At 35.7% G+C, this 20,094-nt stretch overlaps 1 protein-coding gene across 1 annotated transcript in view; it reads right to left on the bottom strand.

Annotated features, from left to right (window-relative positions):
- Positions 1-20,094, bottom strand: part of cwc27 (CWC27 spliceosome associated cyclophilin) — a 79,181-nt gene that overhangs the window by 53,983 nt on the left and 5,104 nt on the right. The window contains exons 4-10 of the mRNA XM_059358047.1: positions 12,047-12,190; positions 9,259-9,357; positions 9,062-9,165; positions 7,544-7,613; positions 5,856-5,935; positions 5,720-5,756; positions 5,454-5,632 (exon numbers count right to left, since the gene is read on the bottom strand). Coding sequence (XP_059214030.1) covers positions 5,454-5,632; positions 5,720-5,756; positions 5,856-5,935; positions 7,544-7,613; positions 9,062-9,165; positions 9,259-9,357; positions 12,047-12,190 — 713 coding nt within the window. The remainder of the gene's footprint in view (positions 1-5,453; positions 5,633-5,719; positions 5,757-5,855; positions 5,936-7,543; positions 7,614-9,061; positions 9,166-9,258; positions 9,358-12,046; positions 12,191-20,094) is intronic.

Below are 20,094 nucleotides of genomic sequence, written 5' to 3'. Positions count from 1 at the left end.
AGGACAGGAGAGAACTGGGAATTGATTCATGGTTAAAGTAAATTTTCATGCAAAAAAAAGGCTCTCGAATATAGAGATTTACTGCTTTTCTCTGTTTTATATCATATTAAACTGAAATCTTTGGGATTTTGGACTGACAAAAGAAGAAATTCAAAGATACTTTTTTTGTCATTTTGTGTCTTTTTTTGGTCATTTTGTGTCTTTTTTTGTCATTTTGTGTCTTTTTTTGGTAATTTTGTGTCTTTTTTTGGTAATTTTGTGTCTTTTTTTGGTAATTTTGTGTCTTTTTTTGTCATTTTGTGTCTTTTGGTGTCTTTTTATGTCATTTTGTGTCTTTTTTTAGTCATTTTGTGTCTTTTTTTAGTCCTTTAGTCCAACATAAAATGTGATTTCGAATCTTTTTTTTTAACTTTCAAAAAACTATCATGCTCAATAAAGAATTTATTGCTCAGATATGTGTGTGTTTCTTGGTGTGTGAGTGGATGTGTGTGAGCTGGAAGATATGAGGCTTTCAATGACAGTAGGACAGGAGAGAACTGGGGAGACACTGAGGTATCGCCAACTGTTTTGAGAATTGATTCATGGTTAAAGTAAATTTTCATGCAAAAAAAGTTGCTTTTCTCTGTTTTATATCATATTAAACTGAAATCTTTGGGAGTTTGGACCAACAAAAGAAGAAATTCAAAGACATTGGCTAGCACTTTTCACCATTTTCTGACATTTTATAGACCAAACAAAGAATCGAGAGAGTAAATGGCAGATAAATCAACAGTGAAAATAATCAAAGCTATGTTCAAGAGCCCCATATTCATGAAATCATGCTTTCAAATCAAATTTTTCTGTAATTAAATGCTGTTCAAGGTGAAAGTGCTGCAATTATTTACACCATTTTAGGGGCCAAGTAGGAGAATCAGATAGGAGAACTTTTTTTAGACACGTCTAGACATTTTAAAATCGTTCTTAAAGGAGCACTCAACCGACTTCACACATCAAGTACTACTGACGGTAGCTTGACTATTAAAAAATGTTGGATTTGTGCCTCATCTTTAACCCATTTAGGCCTAAAACGCCTGTAAAAAATGCCTGTAAAACCTCTTTTAATTTTAAAATAAGCCCCTAAAACCTGAAGTTTTTCTGTAAATTCATCAGAAGTGTCACTTTTCCTCCTAAATAATAGACTTTTCAGCCTCTGTAGCAGATAGAAATTAAATTCTAAAAGTATTTGAGAGCTTATAGCTGTTATATCTGAGCTCCCTCCGCTATAGTCGTCTTCACCATGATTTCAGTTCTGGAAAAGTCCCATGATGCATTGCGACACTCCCACATGTATTCTCATTTTGTGTCTTTTTTTGGTAATTTTGTGCCTTTTTTTTAGTAATTTTGTGTCTTTTTTTGGTCATTTTGTGTCTTTTTTGGTCATGTTGTGTCTTTTTTAAGTCATTTTGTGTCTATTTTTGGTCATTTTGTGTCTTTTTTTGGTCATTTTGTGCCTTTTTTTGGTCATTCTGTGTCTTTTTTGGCCATGTTGTGTCTTTTGTGTCTTTTTTAGTCATTTTGTGTCTTTTTTTTGTCATTTTGTGTCTTTTTTTAGTCAATTTGTATCTTTTTTGGTCATTTTCTGTCATGCATTCTGATGCATTTCATTGACCAAGAGACCGAAAATAAGTGGAAAAAACTACAAATACTACAAAACGGCGTATCCACTTTCCCAGCTTTAATTGTAGAATAACACAACAGCGCCCCCAGTTTTAATGGTAGAAATGCTGTAATGCTTTAACACCTTAAATGGGTTAAAGTGCGATGCTAAAACAGCGGAGTATCCCTTTAACGTGACAGCACACACACATACACTACTGGTCAAAAGTTTTAGAACACCCCAATTTTTCCAGTTTTTTTATTGAAATTCAAGCAGTTCAAGTCAAATGAACAGCTTGAAAGGGTCCAAAGGTAAGTGGTGAACTGCCAGAGGTAAATAAAAAAAGGTAAGCTTAACCAAAACTGGAAAATAATGTACATTTCAGAATTATACAAGTAGGCCTTTTTCAGGGAACAAGAAATGGGTTAACAACTTAACTCTATGGAGTCTTGGGCTATTTTGTCCATTTTTGAATTCTTTTCATGTCTTTGTAAGTCATTTAGTGTCTTTTTTTGGTCATTTTGTGTCTTTTTTGTCATTTTGTGTCTTTTTTTAGTCATTTTGTGTCTTTTGGTGTCTTTTTTTGTCATTTTGTGGCTTTTTTTAGTCCTTTAGTCCAACATAAAATGTGATTTTGAATCTTTTTTTTACTTCCAAAACACTATCATGCTCAATAAAGAATTTTAAATGTTGCAAATGTGCATTAATTTCAGAGTACACTGAGACATTAAACTGCATCATTTTCAATTCAATTCTGGAAAAGTTGGTGTGTTCTAAAACTTTTGACCAGTAGTGTATATAAATATGTCTATCATATCAATTATTTCGAACACCTTCTCTGAAGGTTTTTGAATCTGAATTTTACAATTTGACCGCTTGAAAACAGCAAAATGTGCTTGATTTGAGCGAATAACACCTGCTTTAAAAGGGTCAAACCTCTTTGGAAATCCAACCATGACCTTAGAAACCACAGACACCAGCAGAACAAAAGCTGACTGTTCTGAAGGGATTTGCTGCTGCAGAGAAGCAATAATTAATACATCCTAATTATTGTTTTTAGTCTGTAAGGTTGGAGGAGAGTCTATAAATTAGTTGAATCGTTCTCATCTCTTCTGGCTCGGCTCTTGAGGTCATCATATTCCAAGAATAACTCAATGTTGAGCTGAAATGATAACTGATTCATCCATTAAGTTATTTGCCAAACAAAAGAGCCAAACACTCCCTGTTGCTTTACATGTTGCAGTAAATGGAGTACTTTGGGTTTTGAACATTTGAAGACGTAATATTTTTGCTATTTCTTTACATTCCTAATCAGTTAATCAGGGAAATACTTAGTTAGATTAATGGACATTAGCTGCAGCCCCATATTAGTGTTGGAAATACAAATTATAAGTATGTACACTACCGGTCAAAAGTTTTAGAACAGCCCAATTTTTCCAGTTTTTTATTGAAATTCAAGCAGTTCAAGTCAAATGAACAGCTTGAAAGGGTCCAAAGGTAAGTGGTGAACTGCCAGAGGTAAATAAAAAAAGGTAAGCTTAACCAAAACTGGAAAATAATGTACATTTCAGAATTATACAAGTAGGCCTTTTTCAGGGAACAAGAAATGGGTTAACAACTTAACTCTATGGAGTCTTGGGCTATTTTGTCCATTTATGAATTCTTTTCATGTCTTTGTAAGTCATTTTGTGTCTTTTTTTTGTCATTTTGTGTCTTTTTTGGGTCATTTTGTGTCTTTTTTTAGTCCTTTAGTCCAACATAAAGTGTGATTTTGAATCTTTTTTTTAAACTTTCAAAACACTATCATGCTCAATAAAGAATTTTAACTCTATGGAGTCTTGGGCTATTTTGTCCATTTTTGAATTCTTTTCATGTCTTTGTAAGTAATTTTGTGTCTTTTTGTGTCTTTTTTAAGTCATTTTTTGTCTTTTTTTGTCTTTTTTGGTCAATTTGTGTCTTTTTTTTGTCATTTTGTGTCTTTTGGTGTCTTTTTTTGGTCATTTTGTGTCTTTTTTTAGTCCTTTAGTCCAACATAAAATGTGATTTTGAATCTTTTTTTTACTTTCAAAACACTATCATGCTCAATAAAGAATTTTAAATGTTGCAAATGTGCATTAATTTCCGAGTACACTGAGACATTAAACTGCATCATTTTCAATTAAATTCTGGAAAAGTTGGTGTGTTCTAAAACTTTTGACCAGTAGTGTATAAAGCCCATGTGCTCTTTCTTTTTGTGGATTTACAAAACACTTTGCTTGTCAGGAAAAAAGAGTTTGGATGGTTTCTTCTCATCTGACTGTATTCATTAAACAGAAAAGTGTTGCTCACAGTGGTTCATCGTTTTTCTTCTCTAAATGACACAGTACAACAGCTCCCCCACCTGGTTGTTAAACTATATTACAAGTGGCACAAGGATTTTGTGAAGAGCTGAAGCTGTGAGTAGATCTTACTATACAATAGGGGTGTGCATTGGCACTGCCCTCACAATTCGATTCGATTACGATTCACCAGGTAACGATTCCATTCAATTCGATTCTACGATGCATCACAATTCTACTGCACACAACAAGGGACATTTTTCGTCAGTCATGAGGCAATACAAGCAGTCAGATAGGCCTAATAACAATAGATTTTATTGGCTATATTTTGAAAAGATGGCAAAATGAATCTCCTGCCTGAGTTCATCTAAGAGTAAGGAAAGAGAAATGCCTCCTCCTGCCATAAAAAGGAACCTGCTGAGGTGAAATCTACATCAGCTAAATGTAGAGCCCTTGTTCCTGAGGTAGGGAAGACGTTAGCGCTATCCCAACTAGCTAGCTATCGCTAGTTTTCATGATGCAAAAATGTAACGTTAAGGAGTCGACTTTAAATAGGCTAATACAATGGTAATTACCTATCAATAGTACTTTCTATAAAAACGTAAATATTAAGTTCTGTCAAATACTACCACATACTTCAGTCACAACATATCAAAACAGCTTGTCCCGCTAGCTTACCTGTGCTGCATCAACACATCGTTAGCCTCATAGCATAATTGCCCAAGTCATTTTTTGGCCAAATTGTGATTTCTGCCTAACTTTACTCTACTACCACTGCTGCATCTTTCTGCCTTATTGCATATGTTCTCAGCCTATCAGAACACTTTTCATTTCTGCGACAAGGTATGATGAAGTGATGTAAACGCTAGCAAAACACTTTTTAGTTTTTAGTGTAGAGAGATTTGTTTTGACTAGAAATAAGACATTTTGATAAGATATAAGATAAGTATTCTTGGTTAGATTTTGAGTTTTTGCAGTGAACCTGTTCATATTTTCGGGAAAAGCGTTCAGTGAGCAGAAGTACTCTGTGTTCATTCCAAACAAAGACCAGTGTGATGTGATCGTTTTTTTTCTTGTTTTCCGAAAATGCTCAAATATGACTTAGGCAAATATGCTATAAGGCTAACGACATGGCTCATTAGAATATTCAAATGAGCCATGTGTTGATGCACATGTCTGAAGGACGGGGAGTGGGTCGGGTTAGCGTTGTGTTTACTGGAACTTTGACAGGGGAGCAAAGGCCACCTGGGCCGTAAATTGAACATTTTTTCACAGGGCATCAAGGCCAGAGTGTGAGATTCCCACCCTGGCCCCACAACTTTCCACTGGAGGTCAGGAAATAAACATAATCGATTATGGCACTTTGCTGCATCGATGCTGAATCGTGCATGCCCCGCATTGAGATGCATCGCCGAATCGATTATTGTTGACACCACTATGAAATATCTACTGGATCTGTTGGATACAGTAGATATTCAGGTGAGACGGGTCAGTTTTACCTGCGGCTGCTCTTTTTCTCTCGCTCCTCCTCTCCAGGCTCCGTGCTTTTCTCTGAGACTTTGTCTTTCTTTAACTTGTTACTGATGAGTTCTCTCATCCTCTGTTTCTCCTCTGAGTCCATCTCATCATCTGAATCCACGTCATCATCGTCCACGTCGTCCTCGGCCGCATCGTCTTCCTGAACCACAGAACACAAAACAGATTTACAGTCAGAGAAAAGTGACTCTGTAAACTTTGTTTTTCATCTTCACAGTGTCTGACTTACCTCAGCTGGGTCTCCTGGTGTCCCTTTCTTCTTTTTCCTTTCAGGGGAGAAGGTAAACAACAGGGAGGAGGATTACAAATGCAGGAGAAGACGCTCGTTGTCTAATTATTATTATTAAACGAGTCATCATACGTACTTATTAACTGCTGGAACAGAGCTCAGTCTGGGATCGTCCTTCAGGAGGTCGTGGCTGCTCTTGCTTTTCCCCTTCAGCGTCTGAAGAAATGTAAAAAGGGTAAGGGATTGATTTAGTTTTTACACATTTGCAACATTTTTTATTTCAATGCAAACTTCCATTTTATGTTAAAAATAAAGATACAAATATTCCAAAATAACTTTAAGCAACCAACAAACACGTTTACATTTCCAAAGTCCAAACAACACACAAACTTTCCATTTAAATATTTGGTGGTACAGTTCGTACTTTAGCTGCACAATTAATCACATTTTTATTTAAATCGCAATATGGACTTGTACAAAAATACAAAGCACAGCAAGTGCAGTATTTCTGAAAGTCAAAATATGTCTCAAAGTTTAGTGGTGGTACAAAGATTTCCTGGACAACAAATCTTATTCTACAGACTTCCTTTTTTTCAGATCATTGCAAAAAAATCTCAACATGATGAGTGCCAAAAATGACTGAATATCAATAAAGATAATTACAGTACAACAGCCCAGCTGAATCAATCATGTGTAGTTGGTAAATGCTTTTAAACATTTTTCTTGCATAGCATATTCTAAAATGTACAGATGGCATCTGTTACTATCACGCCATTATCTTAGATGCACCAAATTTTAAATTTTACATCTTAGCTAAAACAGTGAACCAAAGCCAAACTAATAACTAAATTCTATAACTTTTTACTGTGATTTACTGATTTTTTTCTACCTGTTCCAGATAGTCGAGACGAAATTGTCCAAAAAGTGAAAGTGAGGAGCATTTATGGGTACAAGTCAGGAACCGGCCTACTTTACTTATTTCAAGGGTGCTGAATCCAAAAAAAAAATGGTTCCCAAGCTAAATTATGAGTTTTTTGACTCTCATTTGCATATCAATATGGCGGCTAAATTGCCCATCTTGCTCAGTCGTTGGACCATTTCCCCTTAGTTTTTTTGTAAGTAGCCAATCAAAGATGAGGAAATTAAGTTTCTGGATCTATAGTCTAGGGTCAGAGCAAGGATATAGTGGAGGCTCAGTGTCTTTTTTATGTATATATATATATGCAAAATACCAACTTTTAAGGTGAAATTAAGCATTATTTGTGTGTTTTTTTTAAGGCCGACATAAATATTCAATCAATATCACTTTTAAATGTTCCAGTTGGTATTTTGCATAAATATATATACATAAAAAAGACACTGAGCCTCCACTATATCCTTGCTCTGACCCTAGACTATAGATCCAGAAACTTAATTTCCTCATCTTGATTGCCTACTTACAAAAAAACTAAGGGGAAATGGTCCAACGACTGAGCAAGATGGGCAATTTGGTGGCCATTTGATACAAATTAGAAGGTCAAAAACTCAAAATTTCGCTTGGGAACCATTTTTTTTGGACTCAGCACCCTTGAGATCTGTAAGGTAGGCCGGTTCCTGACTTGTACCCATAAATGCTCCTCACTTCTTATAGGAGGCCTTTATTCTGAAATCCGTCTAGACTAAGATCCCAAAACACAAGATTAAAATGACTTAAAACAGCAGAAGGGTCAATGGCATGCAGAACATTAAAGCTGATCAGTAAATAGACACTAAAATCTTGAAAACATATTAAAGAATTGTCCCCAATATTTAGCTCTCACACAGTATAGAGATGAGTTTCGGTACCTGGCTCACTTGATTCACCATCTCCTCTTCCTCTTCAGCTTCTTCTCCAAATGACAACAGACTGAAGTTCCTGCAAAAAAGAAAGAAAAACTGAAACAGAAATGTAGAAATCTGCACAGTAACCAAATGACACTGAAGACGACTTGTAGCAAAAGATAGAAAACAAGAAAAATCATCTATTTGTGTCTAAAAAAGAACCCCAAATCTGTAATTGGATATCTAACAATGTACCACATATGATAATAAACAAAAAAAGACCAATAAAATAAATAAACCACAGGGTTCCAGCTCCTGCAGTGCTAAAGTCTGACGTACGCTACCGGTCAAAAGTTTTAGAACACCCCAATTCTTCCAGTTTTTTATTGAAATTCAAGCAGTTCAAGTCAAATGAACAGCTTGAAAGGGTCCAAAGGTAAGTGGTGAACTGCCAGAGGTAAATAAAAAAAGGTAAGCTTAACCAAAACTGGAAAATAATGTACATTTCAGAATTATACAAGTAGGCCTTTTTCAGGGAACAAGAAATGGGTTAACAACTTAACTCTATGGAGTCTTGGGCTATTTTGTCCATTTTTGAATTCTTTTCATGTCTTTGTAAGTCATTTTGTGTCTTTTTTTGGTCATTTTGTGTCTTTTTTGGTCATTTTGTGTCTTTTGGTGTCTTTTTTGTCATTTTGTGTCTTTTTTTGGTCATTTTGTGTCTTTTTTTGGTCATTTTGTGTCTTTTTTTTTGTCATTTTGTGTCTTTTTTTAGTCATTTTGTGTCTTTTGGTGTCTTTTTTTGTCATTTTGTGTCTTTTTGGTCATTTTGTGTCTTTTTTTGTCATTTTGTGTCTTTTTTTAGTCATTTTGTGTCTTTTTTAGTCATTTTGTGTCTTTTGGTGTCTTTTTTTGGTCATTTTGTGTCTTTTTTTGGTCATTTTGTGTCTTTTTTTTAGTCATTTTTGTGTCTTTTTTTGGTCATTTTGTGTCTTTTGGTGTCTTTTTTGTCATTTTGTGTCTTTTTTTGGTCATTTTGTGTCTTTTTTTGGTCATTTTGTGTCTTTTTAAAGTCATTTTGTGTCTTTTGGTGTCTTTTTTTGTCCTTTTGTGTCTTTTTTTGGTCATTTTGTGTCTTTTTTAAGTCATTTTGTGTCTTTTTTAAGTCATTTTGTGTCTTTTGGTGTCTTTTTTTGTCATTTTGTGTCTTTTTTTGGTCATTTTGTGTCTTTTTTTGTCATTTTGTGTCTTTTTTTAGTCATTTTGTGTCTTTTTTTAGTCATTTTGTGTCTTTTTTGGTCATTTTGTGTCCTTTTTTTGTCATTTTGTGTCTTTTTTTAGTCCTTTAGTCCAACATAAAATGTGATTTTGAATCTTTTTTTTACTTTCAAAACACTATCATGCTCAATAAAGAATTTTAAATGTTGCAAATGTTCATTAATTTCAGAGTACACTGAGACATTAAACTGCATCATTTCCAATTAAATTCTGGAAAAGTTGGTGTGTTCTAAAACTTTTGACCGGTAGTGTATGAACACTCACTTTGTGGCTTTTGACTGTGATTTCTTTCCCTCCTCTTTGTCTTTCTCCTTTTTGGATTTCTTTGTTTCACGAGGTATGATGTCATCAAAAGGACTGTGAAGCACCTGGATAAGACAACAGTTAGTTTTTAAATCACAGAATAAAATACTGAAGAGTTGTCAAGCAAGTAAAAAAAGAAAGAAAGTAGAAAAGAATACCTCAGCAGTTTTGATCTTGTGGGGATTTACGGGCGTTTCGTCGTCATCACAATCAACTTCTGCCAATCTGAGCATATTATAGACGGTGTCTCCTGTCACCTGCAGCATTATTGGATATTAATATTGTTATTGTTCATACAAGTGGCCCAGGAGTTGAAAACACAGTGGAAATATTTATGTTAACCCTTTGATGCACAACATATTGACACCCCTTCTAATTCAAAACATGGGTAAAATATGACCCACAATTATTTCCCATGTTATTTAATGCTTGATGTGCTCTATATTTTGATATTTTTGATTTAATTTTCTTTAAATATCTTGTTTTTGATAACAACAGATCATTATTTCCATTTTGCCTCTCATACTTTATGAAGAAAAATAGTTTTTGTATTATTACATAGCTAACTACTTGGCTAAGTAGCTTGCTAAGCTAACTACTTAGCCAAGAAGTTAGCTCAGTAGTTAGCTTGGCAAGCTACTTAGCTAAATACTTAGCCAAGAAGTTAGCTAAGTAGTGAGCTTAGCAAGCTACTTAGCTAACTACTTAGCCAAGAAGTTAGCTAAGTAGTTAGCTTAGCAAGCTACTTAGCTAACTACTTAGCCAAGAAGTTAGCTAAGTAGTGAGCTTAGCAAGCTACTTAGCTAACTACTTAGCCATGAAGTTAGCTAAGTAGTTAGCTTAGCAAGCTACTTAGCTAACTACTTAGCCAAGAAGTTAGCTAAGTAGTGAGCTTAGCAAGCTACTTAGCTAACTACTTAGCCAAGAAGTTAGCTCAGTAGTTAGCTTGGCAAGCTACTTAGCTAAATACTTAGCCAAGAAGTTAGCTAAGTAGTGAGCTTAGCAAGCTACTTAGCTAACTACTTAGCCAAGAAGTTAGCTAAGTAGTTAGCTTAGCATGTTACTTAGCTAAATACTTAGCGAAGAAGTTAGCTAAGTAGTTAGCTTAGCAAGCTACTTAGCTAACTAGTTAGCCAAGAAGTTAGCTAAGTAGTGAGCTTAGCAAGCTACTTAGCTAACTACTTAGCCAATAAGTTAGCTAAGTAGTGAGCTTAGCAAGCTACTTAGCTAAGTACTTAGCCATGAAGTTAGCTAAGTAGTTAGCTTAGCACGTTACTTAGCTAAATACTTAGCGAAGAAGCTAGCTAAGTAGTTAGCTAAGCAAGCTACTTAGCTAAGAAAATGGATATGGGTCATTTTTCACCCATGTTGTGCATTAGAAGAGTAGTGACACAAAAAGGGATTTTATTAAAAAATGAATCAAGAAAACATAAAATTAGGATGTATGATGATCAAAAACAAACTAATTGAGGAAAACCTGGAATACTGAATGATGAATTATTGCAAAGATATAGAACATAAAAACTCATACATATCAGGTCACTTTAGACCAGGGGTCTCAAACTCGCGGCCCGCGGGCCAATTGTGGCCCTCGTGGCGATATTTTGTGGCCCCCACCTTGATATGAAAGTTTAATGTGAGTTTTATATGAATGGCGATTTACCGTGTTGTGTGTGGAAGGTCCCTTTAATTACTTTTTTGCGTCTTTCTAAAATAATTTTGTGTCTTTTTTTTAAATAATTTTGTCTCTTTTTCAGTAATTGTGTCTTTTTTTGTAATTTTGTGTCTTTTTAAAATAATTTTCTTAAATAATTGTCTTTTTTAGCAATTTAGTGTCTTTTCTGTGTCATTTTGTGTCTTTTTTTTAAAATTTTGTCTTTTTTGTAATTCTGTGTTCTTTTTTAATATTTTTCTGTCTCTTTATTTAAATAATTTTGTCTGTTTTTTTGGTAATTTTGTGTGGTTTTTTTTTTTAGCAATTTAGTGTATTTTGGGGGTCATTTTGTGTCTTTTTTGGGTCATTTTGTGTCTTTTTTTAAATAATTTTGTGTCTTTTTGGTCATTTTGTGTCTTTTTATAGTAATTTTGTTTCTCTTTTTTTGTCATTTTCTGTCTTTTTTAAATAATTTAGTTTTTTTCTGTCATTTTGTGTCTTTTTTTGGTTATTTTGATACTGCCTGATGTCTGTTTTGGTAATTCAGTGTATGTTTTGGTCATTTTGTGTCTTCTTTTTTAGTAATTTTGTGTCTTTTTTGTCATTTTGTGTCTTTTTTTGGTCATTTTGTGTCTTTTTTAAGTATTTCAGTTTTTTCTGTCATTTTGTGTCTTTTTTGGGTCATTTTGTGTCTTTTTTAAATAATTTTGTGTCTTTTTGGTCATTTTGTGTCTTTTTATAGTAATTTTGTTTCTCTTTTTTTGTCATTTTCTGTCTTTTTTAAATAATTTAGTTTTTTTCTGTCATTTTGTGTCTTTTTTTGATTATTTTGGTACTGCCTGATGTCTGTTTTGGTCATTCTGTGTATGTTTTGGTCATTTTGTGTCTTCTTTTTTAGTAATTTTGTGTCTTTTTGGTCATTTTGTGTCTTTTTATAGTAATTTTGTTTCTCTTTTTTTGTCATTTTCTGTCTTTTTTAAATAATTTAGTTTTTTTCTGTCATTTTGTGTCTTTTTTTGGTTATTTTGATACTGCCTGATGTCTGTTTTGGTAATTCTGTGTATGTTTTGGTCATTTTGTGTCTTCTTTTTTAGTAATTTTGTGTCTTTTTTGTCATTTTGTATCTTTTTTTGGTCATTTTGTGTCTTTTTTAAGTAATTCAGTTTTTTCTGTCATTTTGTGTCTGTTTTTGGTCATTTTGATACTGCCTCCATCGGCCCCCAGGTTATTTGAGTTTGAGACCCCTGCTTTAGACCCATGTTGTGCATTAAAAAGGGTTAATTGCTACTCGCCTTGCCAAATATGGTGTGTTTGTTGTTCAGCTCATCTGCTCGTCCCAAAGTGAAGAAAAACTGGCTGCCGTTGTCATGAGGACCGGCGTTCGCCATAGCAACCAGACCTCTCCGGTTGAACCGTAACCTGGAGTGAAATTCATCCTAAAAGGCAAAAAAAAAAAGAAAAATGACACAGGGATTGCTTATCTAACAATGTACCACATATGATAATAAACAAAAAAGACCAATAAAATAAATAAACCACAGGGTTCCAGCTCCTGCAGTGCTAAAGTCTGACGTACACTACCGGTTAAAAGTTTTAGAACACCCCAATTTTTCCAGTTTTTTTATTGAAATTCAAGCAGTTAAAGTCAAATGAACAGCTTGAAAGGGTACAAAGGTAAGTGGTGAACTGCCAGAGGTAAATAAAAAAAGGTAAGCTGAACCAAAACTGGAAAATAATGTACATTTCAGAATTATACAAGTAGGCCTTTTTCAGGGAACAAGAAATGGGTTAACAACTTAACTCTATGGAGTCTTGGGCTATTTTGTCCATTTTTGAATTCTTTTCATGTCTTTGTAAGTCATTTTGTGTCTTTTTGTGGTCATTTTGTGTGTTTTTTTAGTCATTTTGTGTCTTTTGGTGTCTTTTTTTGTCATTTTGTGTCTTTTTTTGGTCATTTTGTGTCTTTTTTTTGTCATTTTGTGTCTTTTTTTGTCATTTTGTGTCTTTTTTTTGTCATTTTGTGTCTTTTTTTGTCATTTTGTGTCTTTTTTTTGTCATTTTGTGTCTTTTTTGTGTCTTTTTGTGTCTTTTTTGTGTCATTTTGTGTCTTTTGGTGTCTTTTTTTGTCATTTTGTGTCTTTTTGGTCATTTTGTGTCTTTTTTTGTCATTTTGTGTCTTTTTTTGTCATTTTGTGTCTTTTGGTGTCTTTTTTGTCATTTTGTGTCTTTTTGGTCATTTTGTGTCTTTTTTTAGTCATTTTGTGTCTTTTTTAGTCATTTTGTGTCTTTTTTGGGTCATTTTGTGTCTTTTTTTAGTCATTTTGTGTCTTCCTTTGTGAGTTGATTTAAATAATCAGCTCTACTCTTTTTTTTTGTGTATTTATTTTTTATTGTTTTCATTACAGAAAAATATATACAAATTATGTATACAAATTAGAGATAAATGGTGGAGCTACACAGAACAATATGTTGTTTTTTTTTTACAGAGTTCTTGACATTAGACAAACAAAACAAGGGTATAACATAAATGGCACAGCAATAGAATAACACTAATTCAGTTTTTAGACATTAAATCAAGAAAAGGTTGCCATATTTAAAAAAAGATATCCTCTTTATATATGGTATAATTAAGACATTTTAAACAAGATATTGTCTTTTGTTTATCAAAAGATTAAAAAAAAAAAAAAAAAAAACTACTGTTGTCATTCCCTGGTGTTAAAATTCTACTTTTTTTATTTTACTTTGAGTAAAATGAACAATAATATCTTCTTCAACTGATTTAAATACAAACAATCTATTCAGCTTTCTGGAGTTATATTTTGTGAGTATATTTTCCTTCCTTTCCTCCCTCCTTCCTTCTTTTCTTTCCTCCTACCGCTATCTCCTTTCCTTTCTCTCTTCTTTCCTTCCTCCTGATTTCCTCTCCTTTCCTCCTTCCTTCCTTCTTTCATCCCTCCCGCCTCCATCCCTTCCTCTATCCTCCTTCCTTCTTCCCTTCCCTCGCCCCCCCTTTCCTTCCCTTCTTTCTTTTTCTTTCCTTCCTCCTTCCTTCCTGCCTCCCTCCTTTTCTCCCTCCTTCCTCCTTTATTTTTTCCTTCCTTTCTTCTCCTCCTCCCCTTTCTTTCCTCCATCCTCCTTCCTTTCTCTCTCCTTTCCATTCTTTCTCCTTTCCTCCTCTCTTCTTTCCTTCCTCCATCCTTCTTTCTTTCCTTCCTTCTTTCCTCCCTCCTCTATCCTCCTTCCTTCTTTCCTTCCCTCGCCCCTCCTTTCTTTCTTTCCTTCCTTTCCTCCCTCCTTCCTTCTTTTCTTTCCTCCTACCGCTATCTCCTTTCCTTTCTCTCTTCTTTCCTTCCTGCTGATTTCCTCTCCTTTCCTCCTTCCTTCCTTCCTTCCTTCTTCCATCCCTCCCGCCTCCATCCCTTCCTCTATCCTCCTTCCTTCTTTCCTTCCCTCGCCCCTCCTTTCTTTCTTTCCTTCCTTTCCTCCCTCCTTCCTTTTCTTTCCTCCTTCCGCTATCTCCTTTCCTTTCTCTCTTCTTTCCTTCCTCCTGATTTCCTCTCCTTTCCTCCTTCCTTCCTTCCTTCTTCCATCCCTCCCGCCTCCATCCCTTCCTCTATCCTCCTTCCTTCTTCCCTTCCCTCGCCCCCCTTTCCTTCCCTCCTTTCTTTCCTTCCTCCTTCCTTTCTGCCCTCTTTCCTTCCTTCCTCCCTCCTTTCTGCCCTCTTTCCTTCCTGCCTCCCTCCTTTTCTCCCTCCTTCCTCCTTTATTTTTTCCTTCCTTTCTTCTCCTCCTCCCCTTTCTTTCCTACATCCTCCTTCCTTTCTCTCTCCTTTCCATTCTTTCTCCTTTTCCTCCTCTCTTCTTTCTTTCCTACTTTCTTTCCTCCATCCTTTTTTACTTCCCTTTGCATCCTTCCCTCTTCTTCCGTCCTCGACCCGAGGACAACAGGAGGGTTAACAGACATTTGTGCTACGGGATCTTTTCCAACTTCCTGGTTTGTGGCAGATACATTATGGGAGGGAACATTTTTTGCAGAGGCCAATGGGGAAGTTACGTCAACACTGTTTAACTTCAAAACTCAGAGACTTCCCTCAGTGAGTCACAGACTTTCTCTCTGTGGTTTATCTGTCGACGGTACACGGTAAGTCCTTTTTGGATTCTAATGCTCATTAACCCATTGAAGCCTGGAAAGCGGATACGTCGTTTTGTAGTATTTGTATAAGCTCTCAAATACTTTTTTGAATTTCATTTCTATCTGCTACAGAGGCTGAAAAATCTATTATTTAGTAGAAGAGTTAACACTTTTTTTAAAATTAGAGGCTTATTTTAAAATCGCCCAGCGGTTTTTCAGGCCTCAATGGGTTAAAGGATCATTTTTAAAAATAACAGCAAAACCTGACAGCGGCACATGCTAAGTCAGTGTAGCTTGTTACGGGAAGAGATGAGACATGAGACCAGATGTTTGTGTGTCTTTTGCTTATCCTACAGTTAAAAAACTGCTCTAAAGTTGGCACTAAATACATACAAGACAGTCTAAACATTGTTTGATCTTTTTCAGTGTGCAACGGTGGAATGTAACTAAGAAAAAAAAGTTTAAATATGTATCAATTCAGGGTACTTGTCCTGTACGCTACTTGCTAATTTCCTTTTTATGCCACGTCATACTTCTACTCCATCTCAGAGACAAATCTAAATCTGTCTGACAGCTTTAGCTACTTTCAGATTAAAATGTTGTTCTGATAAACTGAAGCATCAAGTGTTCCTTTATGGTGGTTGGAGGTTCTCACAGGACAGCGTCACTACAAACGTGATAATCTTTAACCCTCCTGTTGTCCTCGGGTCAAGGAAGGAAGGAGAGGGAAGGACGCAAAGGGAAGTAAAAAAGGATGGAGGAGAGAAGGAGGGAAAGAAAGAAGGATGGAGGAAGGAAAGAAGAGAGGAGGAAAAGGAGAAAGAATGGAAAGGAGAGAGAAAGGAAGGAAAAAATAAAGAAGGAAGGAGGGAGAAAAGGAGGGAGGCAGGAAGGAAAGAGGGCAGAAAGGAGGGAGGAAGGAAGGAAAGAGGGCAGAAAGGAGGGAGGCAGGAAGGAAAGAGGGCAGAAAGGAGGGAGGAAGGAAGGAAAGAGGGCAGAAAGAAAGAAAGAAAGAAAGGAAAGGGGGCGAGGGAAGGGAAGAAGAAAGGAGGATAGAGGAAGGAATGGAGGCGGGAGGGATGGAAGAAGGAAGGAAGGAGGAAAGGAGAGGAAATCAGGAGGAAGGAAAGAAGAGAGAAAGGAAAGGAGATAGCGGAAGGAGGAAAGAAAAGAAGGGAAGGAGGGAGGAAAGGAAGGAAAGAAAGAAAGAAAGAAAGAAAGGAGGGGCGAGGGAAGGAAAGAAGGAAGGAAGGAGAGGGAAGGACGCAAAGGGAAGTAAAAAAGGATGGAGGAAAGAAGGAAGGAAAGAAAGAAGGATGGAGGAAGGAAAGAAGAGAGGAGGAAAAGGAGAAAGAATGGAAAGGAGAGAGAAAGGAAGGAAAAAATAAAGAAGGAAGGAGGGAGAAAAGGAGGGAGGCAGGAAGGAAAGAGGGCAGAAAGGAGGGAGGCAGGAAGGAAAGAGGGCAGAAAGGAAGAAAGAAAGAAAGAAAGAAAGAAAGGAAAGGGGGCGAGGGAAGGGAAGAAGAAAGGAGGATAGAGGAAGGAATGGAGGCGGGAGGGATGGAAGAAGGAAGGAAGGAGGAAAGGAGAGGAAATCAGGAGGAAGGAAAGAAGAGAGAAAGGAAAGGAGATAGCGGAAGGAGGAAAGAAAAGAAGGGAAGGAGGGAGGAAAGGAAGGAAAGAAAGAAAGAAAGAAAGAAAGGAGGGGCGAGGGAAGGAAAGAAGGAAGGAAGGAGAGGGAAGGACGCAAAGGGAAGTAAAAAAGGATGGAGGAAAGAAGGAAGGAAAGAAAGAAGGATGGAGGAAGGAAAGAAGAGAGGAGGAAAAGGAGAAAGAATGGAAAGGAGAGAGAAAGGAAGGAAAAAATAAAGAAGGAAGGAGGGAGAAAAGGAGGGAGGCAGGAAGGAAAGAGGGCAGAAAGGAGGGAGGCAGGAAGGAAAGAGGGCAGAAAGAAAGAAAGAAAGAAAGAAAGAAAGAAAGGAAAGGGGGCGAGGGAAGGGAAGAAGGAAGGAGGATAGAGGAAGGAATGGAGGCGGGAGGGATGAAAGAAGGAAGGAAGGAGGAAAGGAGAGGAAATCAGGAGGAAGGAAAGAAGAGAGAAAGGAAAGGAGATAGCGGAAGGAGGAAAGAAAAGAAGGGAAGGAGGGAGGAAAGGAAGGAAAGAAAGAAAGAAAGAAAGAAAGGAGGGGCGAGGGAAGGAAAGAAGGAAGGAAGGAGAGGGAAGGACGCAAAGGGAAGTAAAAAAGGATGGAGGAAAGAAGGAAGGAAAGAAAGAAGGATGGAGGAAGGAAAGAAGAGAGGAGGAAAAGGAGAAAGAATGGAAAGGAGAGAGAAAGGAAGGAAAAAATAAAGAAGGAAGGAGGGAGAAAAGGAGGGAGGCAGGAAGGAAAGAGGGCAGAAAGGAGGGAGGCAGGAAGGAAAGAGGGCAGAAAGAAAGAAAGAAAGAAAGAAAGAAAGAAAGGAAAGGGGGCGAGGGAAGGGAAGAAGGAAGGAGGATAGAGGAAGGAATGGAGGCGGGAGGGATGAAAGAAGGAAGGAAGGAGGAAAGGAGAGGAAATCAGGAGGAAGGAAAGAAGAGAGAAAGGAAAGGAGATAGCGGTAGGAGGAAAGAAAAGAAGGGAAGGAGGGAGGAAAGGAAGGAAAGAAAGAAAGAAAGAAAGGAGGGGCGAGGGAAGGAAAGAAGGAAGGAAGGAGGAAAGAAGAGAGGAAGGCAGGAGGAGGGAGGAAAGAAGGAATAGTCAAAACAGATTGGGTCAGTTTGACCCGGAAGGACGACAGGAGGGTTAATAACAGACCTGCTACTTGCTACTAGCTGTATATGAAACTACCCAGAAGTAAGACTAAATGTAGCTCAAATTGAAATATCTGCAGCAGTAAAATGCAACATAAACATTAATGCAACAGTAATAATTATGTAGTAATAGTAAAAGCCTTACATTTACTTTATGTACATGCTGCTTACATAAATACACCAATAATGAAAATAATCCAATGATATATTTGGCATGGATAGGCTATAACAATCTTCTGCATTATAAGAACTTTTACTTTTTAATTTTGATACATTTGTATTTGTTTTAAATTCAGGACTTTTACTTACTTAACACGTAAAATGCAACATACACTTTAAAGCAGGGGTCTCAAACTCAAATTACCTGGGGGCCGCAAAGACACGAAATGCCGAAAAAATACATAGAATTACCAAAAAAGACACAAAATGACCAAAAAAAGACACAAAATGACCAAAAAACCCTACAAAATTGGAAAAAAGACACAAAACGATTTTAAAAAAGACACAAAATGACCCAGAAAAGACACAGAATTACCAAAAAACCCCACAAAATTATAAAAAAAGACACAAAATGACCAAAGAAAGACACAGAATTACCAAAAAAAGACACAAAATGACCAAAACCCCCCACAAAATTATAAAAAAAAGACACAAAATGATTTAAAAAAGACACAAAATGACCAAAGAAAGACACAGAATTACCAAAAAAAGACACAAAATTATTAAAAAAGACACAAATACCAAAAAAAGAGACACAAAATTACCAAAATAAGTAATTAAAGGGACCTTCCACATTAAACTTTCATATCAAGGTGGGGGCCACAAAATATCGTCTTGAGGGCCGCAATTGGCCCGCGGGCCGCGAGTTTGAGACCCCTGCTTTAAAGCAAGTCATTTTTACCCCAAAACATCACATTTTATGTAAAACACTGAGATAAACCGTTCCACTGCTTAATGAGAAGGTTACTTTTTATATTTTATGTATTTTGCTGATAACATCATCAGCTATAATGGGTTGTAACAAGGTTAATTACTGTACTCAAGTACAATTTTGAGTTACCTGTACTTCACCAAAGTATTCTCATTTTTATTTAACTTTATACTTCTACTCCACTAAATTTTAGAGGCAATTATTACACTTTTTTTGCTCCACTACATTTGGCTTTCTGTTATGGTTACTTTTCAGGTTAAAACACTTTTTTATTTCATAGATTAAACAACATGACAGTATATTAAGTAGTTAAAAATCCCCCTACATTGAAAACAGTAACACAAAAAATGCTTACATAAATACATCATTAATAATAATTATAATCCAATAATATATTTGGAACATATACATATGCTATAACAAACGGGGCGATTCTGCATAACACAAACTGTAGGAGCTATTTCATTAATTTGATTATTATATTATTATTGGTTATTTTGTAGTTATTTTTGTGTACACTAGGGATGCATCATTATCATTATTATTAGTTGTAGCCTTCTTCCAACACATAAACCTTTGTAAAATGAAGACAGATATCAGAGTGGTATAAATATTCTTATCTGACTTTTCGTCAATGTAAATCTTTTGCACAGTGCTCATGTTCCTAATTTGCTACTGTATTTATCACTGCTGCACTTTATACTGCTTATTTATACTACCTATTTATACCGCCTATTCACTCGCACTTTAGTACTTTTTAATATGTTGGACTTTTCGCTGCCTGTTTATTGTTATTGTTCGTCTGTCTTGTAACTTTTGACGTGTGCTGCTGCCTTCTTGGCCAGGTCACCCTTGTAAAAGAGGTCTCGATCTCAATGGGTTTTTTATCTGGTTAAATAAAGGTTAAAGAAATAAATAAATAAAATTGGAAACAAAGCAAAAAAGGGTTTTGTCGTCTAATTCCTTTAACAGCAAGGTTATTATAGTTAACTAAAACTAACGAAATAACGAAAACTAGAATTGAAAAAACATTTTCGTTAACTGAAATAAAAATAAAAACTAGAGTTTTTAAAAAAACGATAACTAACTGAAACTGTATTGTGTGGTTACAAAACTAACTAAAACTAACTAAAATTATTGTGGAAATGTCCTTAGTTTTTGTTTTTGTCAACTTTTTTCATTCATAATTCAGTGTTTCTATTTGAACATGCAACACATGGTAAATATGTTTACTGAGACTGTTACTAATAAACTAATAAAAAACTAATAAAAACTAAACTAAAACTAAGCATTTTCAAAAACTAAAAACTAAACTGAAACTAGAAAACTCACTCTAAAAACTAACTAAAACTAACTGAATTTGAAAGCAAAAATTCACAACGAAATTAAAACTAAAACTAATGAAAAATCCAAAACTATTATAACCTTGTTTAACAGTGAAACTAATTTCCTCTCTTTCACCTGTCCAGTGAGCAGACATGTCGGA

This window comes from Centropristis striata, chromosome 19, assembly GCF_030273125.1.
Source record: "Centropristis striata isolate RG_2023a ecotype Rhode Island chromosome 19, C.striata_1.0, whole genome shotgun sequence".
NCBI lineage: Eukaryota > Metazoa > Chordata > Actinopteri > Perciformes > Serranidae > Centropristis > Centropristis striata.
Note: the sequence above shows the minus strand (reverse complement) of the source record. Positions and strands in the feature narration are given on the sequence as shown.